This window comes from Pleurodeles waltl, chromosome 7 (genome assembly GCF_031143425.1).
Source record: "Pleurodeles waltl isolate 20211129_DDA chromosome 7, aPleWal1.hap1.20221129, whole genome shotgun sequence".
Taxonomy (NCBI): domain Eukaryota; kingdom Metazoa; phylum Chordata; class Amphibia; order Caudata; family Salamandridae; genus Pleurodeles; species Pleurodeles waltl.
In genome coordinates this window covers 565,806,664-565,825,329 of record NC_090446.1, presented here as the reverse complement: position 1 = coordinate 565,825,329, position 18,666 = coordinate 565,806,664, and the positions used below count along the sequence as shown (strand labels likewise).

Here is an 18,666-nt window from a genome sequence, read left to right as displayed (position 1 = left end):
TAGCTGTGGACACTATTGTCAACAGTGGGGTTGTTGCCGGGGTGTGAGAGGGATTTTAGATCAACAGAAAAGATGAGGGTGAGCAGTGAAGCTCCTTTTTTAAGAGATGGTGTATGGTTGGGAGAAGGCCGACCCTGCAGAGATAAGAGGAATGTGAGGGTCTCTGTGGTGAGACTTCAAGGCCTTCCTACTCTCGTTAAACCCCCTGCTCAGAGGATCTTGGCCTTTTATGGGGCCTTACAGTTGAATCACTGTTCTCATCCGAAGAGCTGGAACTCTGGGATCTTGACTTCTGCAGCTACAGAAGTAATCTTCTGTCTCTCAAACCTTTTGAAGAGAAAGATCAGCAAATGTTACACTCCTTTGCCAAATGTTGTGGGTAAAGGCAGCAGATACAGTTTCTGAGGGTCATCCACATGCAGCTCTCTCTTCCCACAGGATTTGCAGGAACAAAACAGACATTTCTTGGTAGACTCAGGCATTCTAAAAGCTGAAAACTGGGAAAAGAAACTGAGCAGGGCTCAAGGAGACTATCATCACAAGAGGTGCAGTTGAAAAATCTGTGGAAATCAGCCTCTTGGGAGTATTCTAGACGGTGCCAAGGCCTGAATGGTCATAGCTCAAGGTTTTTTTTTTGTTTTTTTTTGTTTTTTTTTACAACGATAGATGGCCTACTGGCATTACAGACTTTTATATTTCTTACATTCTGCTTTATTATGGTACTGTGGGACTCCCGCTTCGACAATGGTGAACAATTCAAGCATGTGAATCTATGAAAAATCCAATATTGGACAATTAGGTATTACTGAGCCACGCCCTACAAGGAACAGACAGTGCAAAATATAATAAAGGCTAAATAAAACTGCACCCACAAAACTTAAATCATAAAGAAAGCCTACGAAATAATCCACTACTGACCTCTCAGATTATCACAAATTATGGAGATAGGGTATGTGAAATCGTCCATTTTCAAATTATTGCATTCAACCCTTTTCAAAGGATTGCCAGCTATGTGAAGAGAAATAAGTCATGCACGAGTATCGTGAACAGAGCCAAAGCTAAATAATTTCAATCAGAAAAGGTAAATTATACAGGAAAATGGGAGTAACCACTCTACACCACAGAATCCTAACTCCACGTGTACTTACCGGCCTCTGTCTTTCTTTTTCTTCTTTTTCTTCTGTTTGGCAATCGCTGGAGAAGGTGAGCGCGAACTGGCAGATTCTTTAACCATACTGCAAGAGAGATTGCATGAGCATTATATCTGAGGTGCTTGGAAAAATCATGCCCCTACAATTTTGGTACCAATGTCTGCATTAATACTTGTAACTGATCGCTGTATTTTAAGAAATGCATGCTTAGTTTCATATGTTGAACAAGCATTGGCAAAGCCAGTAGGTCTGCCTTTATTAGAATACTGTATGGTAGTGTGAAGCATTACATGTAGGTAGCATAGGAAAGGATAAGTATTTGTGCTGAAGCGAAGAACTGTAGAATACTGGTTAAAACGTCAGGTGACAGTTTTACTGTCAAGGCAGACCTCAAAATCTAAGTAGGTTAGTAACTGACCTCTTATAAGAGAAAAACACCATAAATTATCTAGTTATCGAAGACACTTGAATAGCATTAGAATGTCACTTCTGTCCCCCTGAAAGTTAAACCTCAGGCAACTGGATAACTGATCACTATGTTTTCAGTTGTTAAGAGGGATTTGTGGAGCAGGCAATTTCTGTCCAATCAAAACATGTACTCTTAGCTCCCAATATGTGGGTACATCCAAAGTCCTTTTCCTGGTGATTTAGTGGTCTGGCAACAGCTGCGCTGTCAACCAGAGCATAAAAACAGTCTTGCCCTAGGATAACCATAATTCTCAACTGCGAGCCCACTGCTTCAAGGTAATTTCCTATTTTCAATTACTCCTAGAACCGCTGCTTCTGCAGTTCCTCCCTTTGCCTTTGAAAAACGGGGGTGGATGATATAAGGTCAGTAGAGTGATGGACTTGCCTAAGTAAGAGAGTCACCACTTTAGGAAGGAAAGCAGCCCTGGTCAAAAAAACTATTTGCCCTGGAAAAATGAGGTGAAATGGGAGCCGCATTAAACTGCCTGTCTTGAAAGTTAACATCTGTAACAAGCAAATGACAAGTGGATCAAACAGAGACCTCATCAAAAACGTGCACATAAGATTAAGGTCCCACTGGGGAACAACAAAGGTGGCTGGCAGAAACAAATTAGTCAAAGGCTTCAGAAAAAGCATTATGAGAGGGGAGATGATCAGAGAAGTTCAGCTGCACAGAGGTGGTCTTTAGGTTACAGAGGAACACACACAATGCAGTCAATATCAATAAATAACTTTATTTCGGCTGAAGCCATAAAAGTATCCAATAAATAACAGTCAATTACCATGCAACAGGATTATAAATGATCAAAAGCACAATTTCCACATGAAACATTAAAAAAAGGAACAAATAATTATACTGAATTAAAATATAAAAACTCATTTGTTAGATCAATTACAGGACAACTGTAGGAAGTTGGCTCTGTATGTGCTATTTCAAAGTAAGAAATAGCATGCACAGAGTCCAAGGGTTCCCCTTAGAGGTAAGATAGTGGCAAAAAGAGATAATACTTATGCTCTATTTTGTGGTAGTGTGGTCGAGCAGTAGGCTTATCAAAGGAGTAGTGTTAAGCATTTGTTGTACATACACACAGGCAATAAATGAGGAACACACTCAGAAACAATTCCAGGCCAATAGGTTTTTGTTATAGAAAAATATATTTTCTTAGTTTATTTTAAGAACCACAGGTTCAAATTCTACATGTAATATCTCATTTGAAAGGTATTGCAGGTAATTACTTTAGGAACTTTGAATAATTACAGTAGCATATATACTTTTCACATAAAACACAAATAGCTGTTTTAAAAGTGGACACAGTGCAATTTTCACAGTTCCTGGGGGAGGTAAAGTATTGTTAGGTTTTGCAGGCAAGTAAACCACCTACGGGGTTAAGATTGGGGTCCAAGGTAGCCCACCGTTGGGGGTTCAGAGCAACCCCAAAGTCACCACACCAGCAGCTCAGGACCGGTCAGGTGCAGAGTTCAAAGTGGTGCCCAAAACGCATAGGCTTCAATGGAGAGAAGGGGGTGCCCCGGTTCCGGTCTGCCAGCAGGTAAGTACCCGCGTCTTCGGAGGGCAGACCAGGGGGGTTTTGTAGGGCACCGGGGGGGGGGGGGGGGGGGGTGAGACAAGTTCACACAAAAAGTACACCCTCAGCAGCGCGGGGGCGGCCGGGTGCAGTATAGAAACAAGCGTCAGGTTTCCAATGGAAGTCAATGGGAGACCAAGGGGTCTCTTCAGCGGTGCAGGCAGGCAAGGGGGGGGCTCCTCGGGGTAGCCACCACCTGGGCAAGGGAGAGGGCCTCGTGGGGGTCACTCCTGCACTGGAGTTCCGATCCTTCAGGTGCTGGGGGCTGCGGGTGCAGGGTCTTTTCCAGCCGTCGGGATTTTAGAGTCAGGCAGTCGCGGTCAGGGGGAGCCTCGGGATTCCCTCTGCAGGCGTCGCTGTGGGGACTCAGGGGGGACAACTTTGGTTACTCAGTCTCGGAGTCGCCGGAGGGTCCTCCCTGAGGTGTTGGTTCTCCACCAGTCGAGTCAGGGTCGCCGGGTGCAGTGTTGGAAGTCTCACACTTCTTGCGGGGATTTGCAGGGGTCTTTAAATCTGCTCCTCTGAAACAAAGTTGCAGTCTTTTTGGAACAGGGCCGCTGTCCTCAGGAGTTTCTAGTCTTTCTTGAAGCAGGGCAGTCTTCTGAGGATTCAGAGGTCGCTGGTCCTGGGGAAAGCGTTGCTGGAGCCAGTTTCTTTAGAAGGCAGGAGACAGGCCGGTAGGATTGGGGCCAAAGCAGTTGGTGTCTTCTTTCTTCTTCTGCAGGGGTTTTCAGCTCAGCAGTCCTCTTCTTGTAAGTTGCAGGAATCTAAATTCTTAGGTTCAGGGGAGCCCTTAAATACTAAATTTAAGGGCGTGTTTAGGTCTGGGGGGTTAGTAGCCAATGGCTACTAGCCCTGAGGGTGGGTACACCCTCTTTGTGCTTCCTCCCAGGGGGGAGGGGGTCACATTCCTATCCCTATTGGGGGAATCCTCCTTCTAAAAGATGGAGGATTTCTAAAAGTCAGAGTCACCTCAGTTCAGGACACCTTAGGGGCTGTCCTGACTGGCCAGTGACTCCTCCTTGTTTTTCTCATTATCTCTCCTGGACTTGCCGCCAAAAGTGGGGGCTGGGTCCAGGAGGCGGGCATCTCCACTAGCTGGAGTGCCCTGGGGCATTGTAACACGAAGCTTGAGCCTTTGAAGCTCGCTGCTAGGTGTTACAGTTCCTGCAGGGGGAGGTGTGAAGCACCTCCACCCAGAGCAGGCTTTGTTTCTGTCCTCAGAGCACAAAGGCTCTCACCGCATGGGGTCAGGAACTCGTCTCTCAGCAGCAGGCTGGCACAGACCAGTCAGTCCTGCACTGAACAATTGGGTAAAATACAGGGGGTATCTCTAAGATGCCCTGTGTGTGCATTTTTTTTATAAATCCAACACTGGCATCAGTGTGGATTTATTATTCTGAGAAGTTTGATACCAAACTTCCCAGTATTCAGTGTAGCCATTATGGAGCTGTGGAGTTCGTTTTTGACAGACTCCCAGACCATATTCTCTTATGGCTACCCTGCACTTACAATGTATAAGGTTTTGCTTAGACACTGTAGGTGCATAGTGCTCATGCACCTATACCCTCACCTGTGGTATAGTGCACCCTGCCTTAGGCCTGTAAGGCCTCCTAGAGGGGTGACTTACCTATGCCACAAGCACCTGAGGGGAGTGCCATGTCGACTTAGTCATTTTCTCCCCACCAGCAGACACAAGCTGGCAAGCAGTGCGTCTGTGCTGAGTGAGGGGTCCCTAGGGTGGCATAAGACATGCTGCAGCCCTTAGAGACCTTCCCTGGCATCAGGGCCCTTGGTACCAGGGGTACCAGTTACAAGGGACTTACCTGGGTGCCAGGGTTGTGCCAATTGTGGAGATAATGGTACATTTTAGGTGAAAGAACACTGGTGCTGGGGCCTGGTTAGCAGGGTCCCAGCACACTTCAGTCAAGTCAGCATCAGTATCAGTATCAGGCAAAAAGTGGGGGGTAACTGCAACAGGGAGCCATTTCTTTACAACAACTATCTGATTTTATAGATCTAACATCAAGTTTCCTTTTTCTTTAACAGAAAGCCTTCGTGGTTTCATGCCCATAATGGTCAACAGAGGCCTAGGGTAATTATAGCTAATCCAATCAATCAGCAGTGTATTCTCTAGTTCTTATGGCCCAAGCGTTTTGTAAGTACTTGGCAAAGGCCACCTTATCACTTGTGCCACTAGAAAGGATTCGCAAGGATATATTATGTTTCCTTATCCCCATTGATCTGTAGAAGGCGATTATCCACTTCTTCCTGGGCACCAGATACCTAGGACAAAAAAAACAAAATGGGCCAATGTCTCAGATTGCTCAGGACAAAAGAGGCAGAAGTGCACACAATGCAGTCAAATACCCAGTTTACGGCATCAACTGCTATGCTAGTGAGTGTGAACAGGAGGGTTTGCTACAAATGCACATGAAGATGGTCAATGTGGTTGTAAGGGCACCATGAACAAAGCTGTTCCATATCCTAGTATAAACAGATTTTGTGGAGGCACAACAAGCTGATACAATTAAGTGGACATCTTCCAGAGGAAGCTTAAAGAAACCTAAATGTACAGTTCGATTTCCAAACATGAATGTGGATGTTTCGGAGATTGGATGCACCAACATACAAAGAAGGTCCAGTCTGAATGGCAGCTTGAGCGGGTACTTAGGGAGAAGCATCAAAGGTCTGCATACCATACCCTTCTTTGGCCAATCCAGACCAATTAGAAGGACTTGTCGGGTCTTGTGTAGGGAAGTGCCCCTTTTTGACCTCACCAACCCCATTTGTTGCCTTCACAAGATGCATTTTTGATTTAAAGTGCACTGGGTTATTGCTAACCAGGTCCCCAGTGCCAGATCTCCCTCCGTGAAGGTGTACAATTGTGCACCAATTGGAAATTCCTTTTTCCCCCCCGCAAGTCAGGCTGCGTGCAGTTAATACTAAAAACAGAACACTGCATGCAGCATTTGCAAGTCAACCCTACAGCAGGCCTTATCAAATTACATGTGAGGACATATCCACAGGAGCAGCTATGCCGCTACTAGGTCTGCCCATGATGGCTTTAGCAAAGTACCCTCTGTTTGGCATGGTTACCCCCACTTTTTGCCTATGTGCATGCTTAGTTTATTTAACACTGAGATCCTACTAACCATGACCTCAGTGATTGTGGGCTCTCCATCAAAATTTGGTTGCCTAGGCCTTTTGTGCACTCTACAATTGGCATACTGGTGCCTCCTTATAAGTTCCTAGTATATAATACTTAGGTACTCTGGGCATTTGGGGCACCAGGGAATCCCCAAACAGCTACAGCATGTATTATTCCACCCCTGGGAGCCCATGCAATATGTCATTACAGTCTTCGTAAAAGATGGAAGCACCCTTTTGTGAGGGCATCTTCGCATGAGCAGAGGTGCCCTTACTACCTCAAGACTCATTGTACTGACTTCGAAAGTGCAGGGAAGCCATTTTACCAGTGTGCAGGACCAGTGCCCAGCAACATAATGGGCATTTTTGGTATCAAACATGTCTGAATCATACCCAAATACTGTTGCCAGTATAGGTTGTATAATTCTATACACCCTGGGGGGCCCTTAGAGAACCCCCAGTATTGCTCCTAACAGTCTCGAGGGGCTTTCAGGGCAGCCCGCACTGCTGCCACCACTATAGGTTTCTGACCTCCCACTGCTTGACAAGCCCAGGCAGAGGAAAGCAGGACAAATCACTCTTTGGGAGAGGGCGGCAACACCCTCTCCACTGAAAATAGGTATTACAAGACTTGGAGGGGTAGCCTCCCCAAGCCACTGGTTTGCTTTGAAGGGCTCGCACGGTGCCCTCCTTGCATAAACCAGTTTGCACTAGTCCAGGGACCCTCGGTCCCTGTCTGGGTTCAAAACTTGACAAAGGTAGGGGAGTGAACACTCCAGGGCTGGTGCCCACAGCTCATCTAGGTGGCCACTTAATTATGCCATCTTGAAACCAAGATGTGCAAAGGGCCCTGGGAGCCTCTGAGTGGTCAGGTAGGAGATGTCAAAGACCCCTCCTCTAGGTGGTCACCTTACTAGGTGACCAAGACCCCTTTTAGGACTGTTTAGGGACTCCCTTGAGAGTCGGTCCTCAGATTCGACATGCAAGACTCCACTAGGACTCCTATGCATCATTTACTTCCACTTCTAGCCATTGGAACCGCAACTGGGGTCTTCAGGATCCGACAAGTCTACAACTTCTGCTGCAACCTTGCTGTGCAACATTGTTTCTCCAGCTTCTTCCAGCAACAGTTCCCCAACTGTGCATCCTCTGAGGTTGTCAAGACTTCAGCCTGCACCAAGAAGCAAAAAGGAATCTCTTGGAGTAAGGGAGTCACTCCCCTGCATCTACAGGCACCAGCTGCAACGTCATCCGGCTGTGTGGATCTGCTCTCCTCTAACTGCATGGATCCTGCATCACAGGCAGTGGTCTGGAGTGGTCCCCTTGGTCCTCTGCCAGGTGCCCATCTTGGGACTCAGTAAGCCCTTGCCTCTTATAGGATAGTAACCCTGTGCACTGCAACTTGTGCAGTTACCAAGGCTTGTTGTCTCCTGCTCCAAGGGGCTTTCAGGCTTCAAGTATCCCCAGCACTTCTTCCTGCCAAGCAGTCTCCTCTCTGCTGCTCCAGCGACGTGAAACTCTTCAGGTGTGCTGACTGGGCCTCACTGCTACTTACTGTGCCTGCTGCCAGTGGGCTGCCTGTGGGGGCTGCGAATGAGTCTGTTGGTTCTCCCAACTGCTGAGTGTCACCCCGGACTCTCCAAGGGCTGAGTCCCCTGGATCTTGCTGGTACTCCTTACTCGTCTTTTGCTCCTCTTGCATTTGCCAAGGCTTGTTGGTGGTTCTCCAACACCACTAATCATCTGCAACCTAACAACCAACATGGACACCATCTGCACCGCTCAAGGACTCATCTTCAGCTCCTGGGCTCCACAGCTGGTCTTCTTCCCTTGTTGACTGGGTTATTCATCCACAGTAGAGTGGGTAGTAGCTCCTGCCCCCCCACAGCAGGTCGTCTTCTACCGGAATCACCTTTGGTTTCTTCTAGTCTGGTCCTGTTCCTGTACAATCTTTTTTCCAAGTCCTCCTGTTAGTCCTTCGGGAGACCAGGTACTTACCTCTGCTCTCCTGGTTGCCGGGGGTTACCCAGGTACTCACCTCTTGGGATCCCTAGATCTTCCAGCTCCCCTCTAACAACTCCACATTCTTGGGTGAGGGACTATCTCGCATTCCACTTTTAATGTATGGTTTAGCCCTCCCCTAGTTTGGGTGGGTGGAGGGGCGTGCTGCCTATAAGTTATTATAGTTTGACAACACTAGAATAAAGTATCAATGGGGTTCTTTGATGTGTGAAAAGTTGCTGTGTGACATTAGTGGTATTGCATAAGCTTTGCATGTCTCCTACATAGTCTTAGCTGCTTATCCACAGCTACCTCTAGAGAGCCCTGGCTTCCTAGACACACCCTACACTTTACTAATAGAGGATATCTGGACCTGGTATGAGGTGACAACAACATAGATGTCCAGTACACACCAGGCCAGCTTCCTATAATGGCTTCACTGAAAATAGCAATGTTTGGCATCAAACACATGGTATTATTAATCCTTCACTGATGCCAGTGATGGATTTATTAATACATGCACCCAGAGGGCACCTTAGAGAAGCCCCCTGAAAACCTACCAACTACCAGTGCGCGGACTAACTGGTTTTAGACAACCTGCAACCACCACACATGCTTCTAACCCCCTGGGGTGAGAGCCTTTGGTCTCGGACGGTCAGAAACAAACTCTGAACTAGGAGACGTTTTAGCACACCCCACCCAATCTGCATTCTGAGTCTGAGTCAGGAGGCTTCACAGAAGCCTACCACCCTTGGTATGCAGATCTGGCTTCACTCAAAAGAGATGACAACCAGACAGGCATGGAATTTATGCCCCATTGGACATAATATTTAGAAATCTCTAATTTTGGTGTTGCCGGATTTAGGATCGCTGGGACAGGGTTATGCCCAATTCCCACAGGAAGTGGTCATTTATGGGATGCAGTAACCCCAATAGTAAGAATCCATTGGCTAATACCCTACACAAAACCCTCATTTCATTCTTTAGGGAATCCCCTGACACCAGAAAAGCAACTCCCACTGACTTCAAGAAGGACACTTGGACACAAAAGAAAGTACAGAAGGCTGGTGAATGACTCGCCGCAAACCCTGCCAGCCGACTAAGACGATCGTGCCAAAGTTGTCTTGTCGTAAAGCTGTTTAAACTTCGAAAAGCGTAGAAAGACTGTCCGTCTCCACCCGAGCAACAGAAAACGCCCGCGGAGTAGCAGATTTTGCTGACCTCAGTCAAGACACTGGGTGGCTAGTTGAAAGGGAACAAGGTGCACAGTTATAAAGGGCTTCATAATTTAATAATGAAAGAGCACCTGAAGAGTAATTGTGCTCAAGGGGATGTTACATCAGTATCTGGTAGACCTAGGTCCACTTTATCCGCAAGAGTTGGGAAAGAAGGCAGCCCACTTGGTCAAGAGTATGGTATCCAAGACAACTCATGGTGGGGTTGACCAAAAAGAAAGGGGTTGCTAAGTACCACCAAGGAACCACCAGTCTAAAAATAAAAGCAAAGTTTTCTAAAGGCCGCCAAAAACCTGTTCAGGAGGCTGTGCCCGAAAGACAAGATACAGAGCAAGGGTGGGTACCAGGCTAAGAACTGGGACACTAAAAAGTCTTGGTGATTTAATTGGAAAGTGAATGGGCACCAAACTGGAGACCATGCCTGTCCCAAAAAGAATTCCCCCTAGAGCACATGCAGCTCCTGCTGCAGTGATAGGTGCCAATATGGGATCCTAGAAAAGCCCTGTCCATGCCAGAGCTCACACAAGCAGCTTTAGTCTGAGAGTGGTGTGGATGTAGCTGCCCTGGCTGTCTGCCCCACTACCTGGAAAAGTACAGATAACAGCCTCATATAAATGGGATCAGAGACAAAGCAATGAGGGATACAGGTGCAAGTGTCACCATGGTGAATGAAAAACCGATATTCCCCAGAACATTATCTGAATGGTGAAACTTACACAGTCATCAATGCTGACAACCAAGATAAAGACCATCCCATGGCAATGGTGACCTTTGTGGTTACTGGCCAGAAAAAGGTGGTGGTATCCTCCAATTCCTGTGGCATGTCTTCTAAGAAATGATCTTTAGTCCTCAGCATGGGATAAGATTGGGGGGGGGGAAATGCAGCTACTGGATATAGTTGAATGGGTGTGTGTGAAAATCGCAGCAAAATCCAAAGTCCAGGGTGAAAATGAGGTGCTGGAACCTGGAATATTGAATGGATGTGGAGACACTTAAGTTCACTACCCCATATCACCCACAAGGATATGGTTTGGTTTAGAGATTTAACAAAACCATGATTGCAAGTATCCCTGAAAAACTCAAAAGGAGATGGGATATCCTGATACCATGTCTACTTTTCGCCAACAGAGAAGTGCCACAGAAGGAGTAGGCTTTCCCCACCCACACTTTGAACTTCTGTTTGCTCATTCTGTAAGGGGACCACTGTGTCTAGAGAGGGAAGGATGGAGAGACCTCTCAAAGAGCCTAGAAAACGGACTATGCGCGCGGCCTACGCTCAGAATGGCCAAGTACATGGAAAAAGTATGCAAAAACTTGCGGGCTACCAAGAGCTCCAGAAGCTCTGGTACAACTAAAAGGCTACCATAGTGTAGTTTCAACCAGTGCAGAAGGTGTGGGAACTTGAGCCTGTGGCTCTCAGGGAACTCCAGGATAAATGTTGTGGCCCTTACTCCATCTTTGAAAGAAGAGTGAGGTCACCTAGTTGATTGACCTAGGCACTCCTAGGAACCCTAGGGTTGTACATGTAAACCGCCTAAAGCTCATTCATGACAGGGGTGATGTGGCCATGCTGATGGTCACTGATGAGGATAAGGATAAGGAAGGAGAGTGAGCCTCTCCCTGATCTCCTCTCAGCCCCAAAGAAGGATCAGTTGGAGTGGTCTTATCAGACATCCTCACTGCCCAGCAGCAAGAGGACTGCAGGCAATTTCAACAGCAGTACGCTGAGCTCTTTTCCCTCTCCCATGGTCAGAATAACTGGTGTCTCCATGATGGAAGACCCTGGTGACCATCTGCCTGTCAAAAGGCAAATATACAGGATAACTGACCAATTTAAGGGTAGCATCAGAGCTGAAGTAAGCAAGATGCTGGTAATTGGGCCCTCTGACACCCCCTAGGTTAGCCAAGTGGTCTTAGTCCCCCAAACCCCGTTCCAAGGGAGGGAAACCAGAGATGAGGTTATGTGTGGGATATAAAAGGTCTCAATTCTATCACCAAGACATATGCACACCCTATCCCAAGAGCAGATGAACGCTGACAGGTTAGGGGAAGCTAAGTTTCTCAATACTTTTGATTTGACATCAGGGTACTGGCAGTCTTGTCTGAACCCTGGAGCAAAAAAATAAAAAAAAGAATAATAATAATAATCTCTACCCCAGATGAACATTACCGGTTCACTGTTATGCCATTTGGTTTAAAGAATGCCCCACCACCATCCAAAGGCTGGTGAATGAAGTCCTCACAGGGTTGGAAGTCTTTAGTGCAGCATTTCTTGGTGATATTACTGTCTTTATATCCACTTGGCAGGATCACTTGATCCACCTTGGCAAAGGTAATGGAGTGCTGTGAAGTGCAGGCCTCACTATCAAGGGCAGCAAGTGCCTGATAGGGTAGGGCAAGATTGAATTCTTGGGCCACCTTGTAGGTTGAGGCCAAATTCAACCACTACAACCCAAGATCCAGAGAATTCTGGACTGGGTAGCTCCAACCACCCAGGCCCAAGTAAGGACATTCCTTGGCTTGACTGGGTACTAGAGGAGGTGTGGTACCATTGTAGCACCCCTCACAGAATTGACCTCCAAAAAGATGACAAAGAAAGTGAACTTGACAGCTGTCAAAAGGTTTTTGACACAGAAGGAAGCACAACAGATGCTTCTGAACATGGGATAGGAGTAGGTCCTATCCAAGACCAAATGATGATGGCCATGACCAACCGGTTGCTTTCATTAGCAGTAGTTTACTCCCCAGACAGCACTGTTGGAGTGACATTGAAAGGGAAGCCTTTGATTTAGTCTGGTCTCTTAAGAAGTTGAAACTATACCTGTTTGGTTCTCACTTCTTTGTTCAAACTGACCACAGGCCTCTCAGATGGCTGAGGCAAATGGAAGGTGAAAACCGGAAACTGCTAAGGTGGTCTATCTCCCTGCAGGGAATGGACTTTATAGTGGAACAGATCTGTACTGACTATGCCAAACCAGACTAACCTTTCCCAAGAGAGTCTCAGTCTAAGGGGAAGACCCCAGTAAGGCAGTCTCATTCATTCATTTGGTGGGGGAGTTGTGCAGGAAAGTGTCCCTTTTCGGAATGGTCACCCTCACTTTTTGCCTGGTGCATCATGCAATTTCGACTGAAACTGCACTGGGTTCCTGCTAAACAGGTTCCCAGTGCCACATCTCTCTCTCTAAATCTGTAGAATTGTCCCACAATTGATAATTTGTTTGCCCCCAAGTCCCTGGTGAATGGTACCTCTGGGACCTAGGGCACGGGTGCCAAAGAGGATCCCAAAGAGCTGCAGCATGTATTGTGCCACCCTCAGGGACCACTCAACTAGCACATGTAGACTGCCATTGCAGGCTGTGTGTCTTGGTGCAGCTAGAAGTAAAAACACAACATGGCACACAGCCTATGTTCCACGTCCCCTAAACAATGCATGCAATATATCCAAGTCACCCCTATATCAGGCCTTACTGCCCTAAGGCAGTATGCATTATATCATGTGCAACAGCAGATATGCCCCTTCTACGTCTGATGATTCTCAGACAGTGACTGAACAGGGAAGCTATTTTAAGTACAGGTGCTGGACACTGGTCAATTCTACCAGTCTGCGGACTGACTAGTTTTAGCCAGCCTGCCACCATCAGATGTGTTTGAGCGCTCGGATGAGAGCCTGTGCTCTCGGATGGTCAGAAACAAAGATTGTTCTACCTGAGGAGTTTACACACCCCACCCAAAACAATGACCTGCAAATCTGCATTCCAAGGCAGAAGGGCTTCAGAGAAGCCTACTGTCTTCGGAATGCAGATCTGGCTTTACTCAAAGAACTAATGTCGACACCCCTGCCCCACGGCCCATTTCGCACCTGGACATGCAGGAAAGAAAATGTTACTTACCCAGTAGACATCTGTTCATGGCATGTAGTGCTTTAGATACACATTATTTACATATGTCCGCCATCCAGTGTTGGATCTGGAGTGTTGCAAGTTTTTGCTCGAAAAATCTTTGAGTCACAAGATCGAGTGACGACTCCTCTCGGTCATACTGCGCATGGGCATAAAGTCATTTGTTAGACTATTTTCCCACAGGCAGTGAGGTAAGGAGTATATAGAGTACGAAAAGATGTCCATGCAGTGTATTTGCATGTATACAATATTTAAATAAAAATGCCACTACAACGACCACAGGCTTCCAGGGAGGCGGGAGGGTGCATGTAAATCTACAGCACTACATGCCACAAACAGATGTTGTAAGGAAATGCCTCCTTGGCATGGTTAACCCTGACTTTTTGCCTTTGCTGATGCTATGTTTTGAATTGAAAGTGTGCTGAGGCCTGCTAACCAGGCCCCAGCAACAGTGTTCTTTCCCTAACCTGTACTTTTGTTTTCACAATTGGCACACCCTGGCATCCAGGTAAGTCCCTTGTAACTGGTACCCCTGGTACCAAGGGCCCTGATGCCAGGGAAGGTCTCTAAGGGCTGCTGCATGTCTTATGCCACCCTGGAGACCCCTCACTCAGCACCGACACACTGCTTACCAGCTTGTGTGTGCTAGTGAATAACAAAATGAGTAAGTCGACATGGCACTCCCCTCAGGGTGCCATGCCAGCCTCTCACTGCCTATGCAGTATAGGTAAGACACCCCTCTAGCAGGCCTTACAGCCCTAAGGCAGGGTGCACTATACCATAGGTGAGGGCACCAGTGCATGAGCACTGTGCCCCTACAGTGTCTAAGCCAAACCTTAGACATTGTAAGTGCAGGGTAGCCATAAGAGTATATGGTCTGGGAGTCTGTTTTACACGAACTCCACAGCACCATAATGGCTACACTGAAAACTGGGAAGTTTGGTATCAAACTTCTCAGCACAATAAATGCACACTGATGCCAGTGTACATTTTATTGTGAAATACACCCCAGAGGGCACCTTAGAGGTGCCCCCTGAAACCTTAACCAACTATCTGTGTAGGCTGACTGGTTCCAGCAGCCTGCCACACTAGAGACATGTTGCTGGCCCCATGGGGAGAGTGCCTTTGTCACTCTGAGGCCAGTAACAAAGCCTGAACTGGGTGGAGATGCTAACACCTCCCCCAGGCAGGAGCTGTAACACCTGGCGGTGAGCCTCAAAGGCTCACCCCTTTGTCACAGCACCGCAGGACACTCCAGCTAGTTGAGTTGCCCGCCCCCTCCGGCCATGGCCCCCACTTTTGGCGGCAAGACCGGAGGAAACAAAGAAAACAACAAGGAGGAGTCACTGGCCAGTCAGGACAGCCCCTAAGGTGTCCTGAGCTGAGGTGACTGACTTTTAGAAATCCTCCATCTTGCAGATGGAGGATTCCCCCAATAGGATTAGGGATGTGACCCCCTCCCCTTGGGAGGAGGCACAAAGAGGGTGTACTCACCCTCAGGGCTAGTAGCCATTGGCTACTAACCCCCCCAGACCTAAACACGCCCTTAAATTTAGTATTTAAGGGCTTCCCTGAACCTAAGAATTTAGATTCCTGAAACTACAAGAAGATTACTGCTGAGCTGAAAAACCCCTGCAGAGGAAGAACAGAAGACACCAACTGCTTTGGCCCCAGACTTACCGGCCTGTCTCCTGCCTTCCAAAGAAACCTGCTCCAGTGACGCTTTCCAAGGGACCAGCGACCTCTGAATCCTCTGACAGCCCTGCTTCACGAAAGACAAGAAACTCCTGAGGACAGCAGCACTGCTCCAAAAGAACTGCAACTTTGTTACAGAGGAGCAGATTTAAAGACCCCTGCAACTCCCCGCAACACTGCACCCGGCGACCCCGACTCGACTGGTGGAGAACCAACACCTCAGGGAGGACCCTCCGGTGACTCCAAGACTGAGTAACCAAAGTTGTCCCCCCTGAGCCACCACAGCGACGCCTGCAGAGGGAATCCCGAGGCTCCCCCTGACCGCGACTGCCTGAACCTAAAGTCCCGACGGCTGGAAAAGACCCTGCACCCGCAGCCCCCAGCACCGGAAGGAACGGAACTCCTGTGCAGGAGTGACCCCCAGGAGGCCCTCTCCCTTGCCCAGGTGGTGCTACCCCAAGGAGACCCCCCCCTTGCCCGTCTGCACCGCTGAAGAGACCCCTTGGTCTCCCATTGAAAACCATTACAAACCAGACGTGTGTTTGCACACTGCACCCGGCCGCCCCCGCGCTGCTGAGGGTGTACTTTTTGTGTGGACTTGTGTGTCCCCCCCCGGTGCCCTACAAAACCCCCCTGGTCTGCCCTCCGAAGACACGGGTACTTACCTGCTGGCAGACTGGAACCGGGGAAACCCTTCTCTCCATTGAAGCCTATGTGTTTTGGGCACCTCTTTAACCTTTGCACCTGACCGGCCCTGAGCTGCTGGTGTGATAACTTTGGGGTTGCTCTGAACCCCCAACGGTGGGCTACCTTGGACCCAAAACTGAAACCTGTAAGTGACTTACTTACCTGTTAAAACTACCAATACTTTACCTCCCCCAGGAACTGTGAAAATTGCACTGTGTCCACTTTTAAAACAGCTTATTGTGTTTTATGTATAAAGTATAAATGCTACTGTGATTATTCAAAGTTCCTAAAGTACTTACCTGCAATACCTTTCAAATGAGATATTACATGTAGAATTTGAACCTGTGCTTCTTAAAATAAACTAAGAAAATATATTTTTCTATAACAAAACTTATTGGCTGGATTTGTCTCCGAGTGTGTGTTCATTTATTGCCTGTGTGTATGTACAACAAATGCTTAACAATATTCCTTTGATAAGCCTACTGCTCGACCACACTACCACAAAATAGAGCATTAGTATTATCTCTTTTTGCCACTATCTTACCTCTAAGGGGAACCCTTGGACTCTGTGCATGCTATTCCTTACTTTGAAATAGCACATACAGAGCCAACTTCCTACAGATGTCTACTGGGTAAGTAACATTTTCCATTCAATGGTATATGTGGCTGTAGATACACATGCTTTGCGTGGACTGTAAAAGCAGACCCGTCCACATAAACAGTGGCTAGCCTGTAGGAGTTGCTTGAAAAATTGTTCTGAGCACCACTACACAATAGTATTTAGTAAATGTATGTGGTGTAGTCCACGTAGCAAAATTTACAAATGTCCGCTATTGGAATGTTGCCTAAAAAAAGACATAGAAGCACCCTTCTTTCTAGTGGAATGTGCTCTGGGAGTAATAGGCAACTGCCTTTAGGCTTTAAGATAGCAAGTTTGAATACACTTGACTATCCATCTGCCTATGCTATTTTTTTTTATTTTTAAATTGGATTGCCTTTGTGAGGCATGGAAAATGCCACAAAAAGCTGTTTGGATTTCCTAAACTGTTTAGTCCTATCAGTGTAATACATAAGAGCCCTTATAACAGCTAGTGTGTGAAGAGCTCTCTCTGTAACGGAGTCTGGTTGTGGAAAAAAAAAGACACGCAGCTCGATTGATTAATGTGAAATGGTGAAACTACTTTTGGAATGAACTTAGGGTTTGCCTTAAGAACTAACCTGTCTTTATGTAACTGGAAGAATGGTTCTTCTAAAGTTAGAGCGTGTATTTCACTTACACATCTTAGAGAGGAGATGGCTACTAAAAAGGCTACCTTCCAAAAAGGAATTGCGAAGGACAGGACGGCATAGGCTCAAAAGGTGATGCCATGAGACTAATGTGTACAATATTAAAGTTCCATGATGGGGCTCGGGAAACCTTGGGTGGAATGACTGTTGAGGCCTTCCATGAAGGCTTTGATAACTGGAATCTTGAATGAAGAGATATGTTGTCTAGGAAAAGGAGTTGAGACTTTTAGGCAAGTGCCCTTTTGACATGGTCAAACAATAATTAGGAAAAACAAGGAGTGATCACTTCAGCTGGAACCACCCATATGGTGTCAAGAGCTGAAGTGACGCCCTCTTTGCAGAATCTTCCATCTTGCTTTGGAAGATAGTAGCAAACAGGGAAAGGACTGTGCCCAGCCCCCCCCCCCCACCACACCCAAGGGAGTGGGCACAGGAAGGGTGTAGACACCCTCAGGGACAGTAGCCTTTGGCTACTGTCCTCTGACCCCTGTAATGCCCCTAAATCTTGTATTGAGGGGGACCCCTGAACCTTGCTCTTCAGATTCAGGACTACCTCAAGAACGAGAACTGAAGAGCTGAACCCAGAAATGAAGACTCCAGACAACAACTGACTTGGCCCCAGCCCTACCAGCCTGACTGCCGCTTCAAGACTCCTGCTACAAAAAAGTGATACATCCTGCAGAACTAGCAACCTCTACAAACTCCGAGGGCTGCCTGCCCAGCAGAGGACCAATAAATCCAGAGGACAGTGGCCCCATCCACAAGAACCCTTCCAAAAGGACTTCAGAGCCTCCTCAGATCCACGAGTCCTGCCCACTCTTCACACAATGCCCACGGCCGTGTCCAGGTGGCCCACTGGACCAGAAGAGGTCCCTAGGCGATTCAGACCTTGAGCCCTCCTGACCAACTTGACACATGCAGCCTAAATCCAGAGGACCTTCCTGACCGCAAAAGGATCCACGAAGACCCAAAGGTATCCCTGCTTCGTCAGCCCCCTGGCCTTGGGGAATCCGACAGACGGTCCATCAGGCTACTCTCCTACCTGTCCAGTCTGGTATTCCACAACAGACTGCCTGGACCCAGCCAGCAGCCTTTTTGTGTGCAACAAATATTTTGCACTACCCTCTGATACGCCTCACTGCTCGACCATACTACCACAAAAGAGAGCATTAGTATTATCTATTTTAGCCTCTGTTGAATCTCTGGAATCCACTGGACTGTGCACACTATACCCCATTTTGGTATAGTATATAAAAAGCCAGCTTCCTACAATTAATACATGAGCAGCTATGACTCTGCTATGGCTCCTCCAATTCTCAGACATAGTAAGTGGACAGGGAAAACGTAAGTACACATGCTGGTCACTGGTCATCACGAGCTCCCCAACTACAGGTCTCCTCTAAGTCCTGGGATGTTGGATATATAACAGCGCAGAATAAAACACCCTCACTGATCCCACTAATGGATTTATTAAAAATTGCACACAGAGGGCACCAGAAAACCTCCTA

At 47.3% G+C, this 18,666-nt stretch overlaps 1 protein-coding gene across 5 annotated transcripts in view; it reads right to left on the bottom strand.

The window, feature by feature from the left end:
- The window catches only part of LOC138304355 (serine/arginine repetitive matrix protein 2-like), a 735,752-nt gene that overhangs the window by 555,338 nt on the left and 161,748 nt on the right, over window positions 1-18,666 (bottom strand). For all 5 annotated transcript variants that reach the window (XM_069244334.1, XM_069244333.1, XM_069244336.1 and 2 more), the window contains exon 5: window positions 1,149-1,235. In XM_069244334.1, the coding sequence (XP_069100435.1) occupies window positions 1,149-1,235 (87 nt within the window). The remainder of the gene's footprint in view (window positions 1-1,148; window positions 1,236-18,666) is intronic.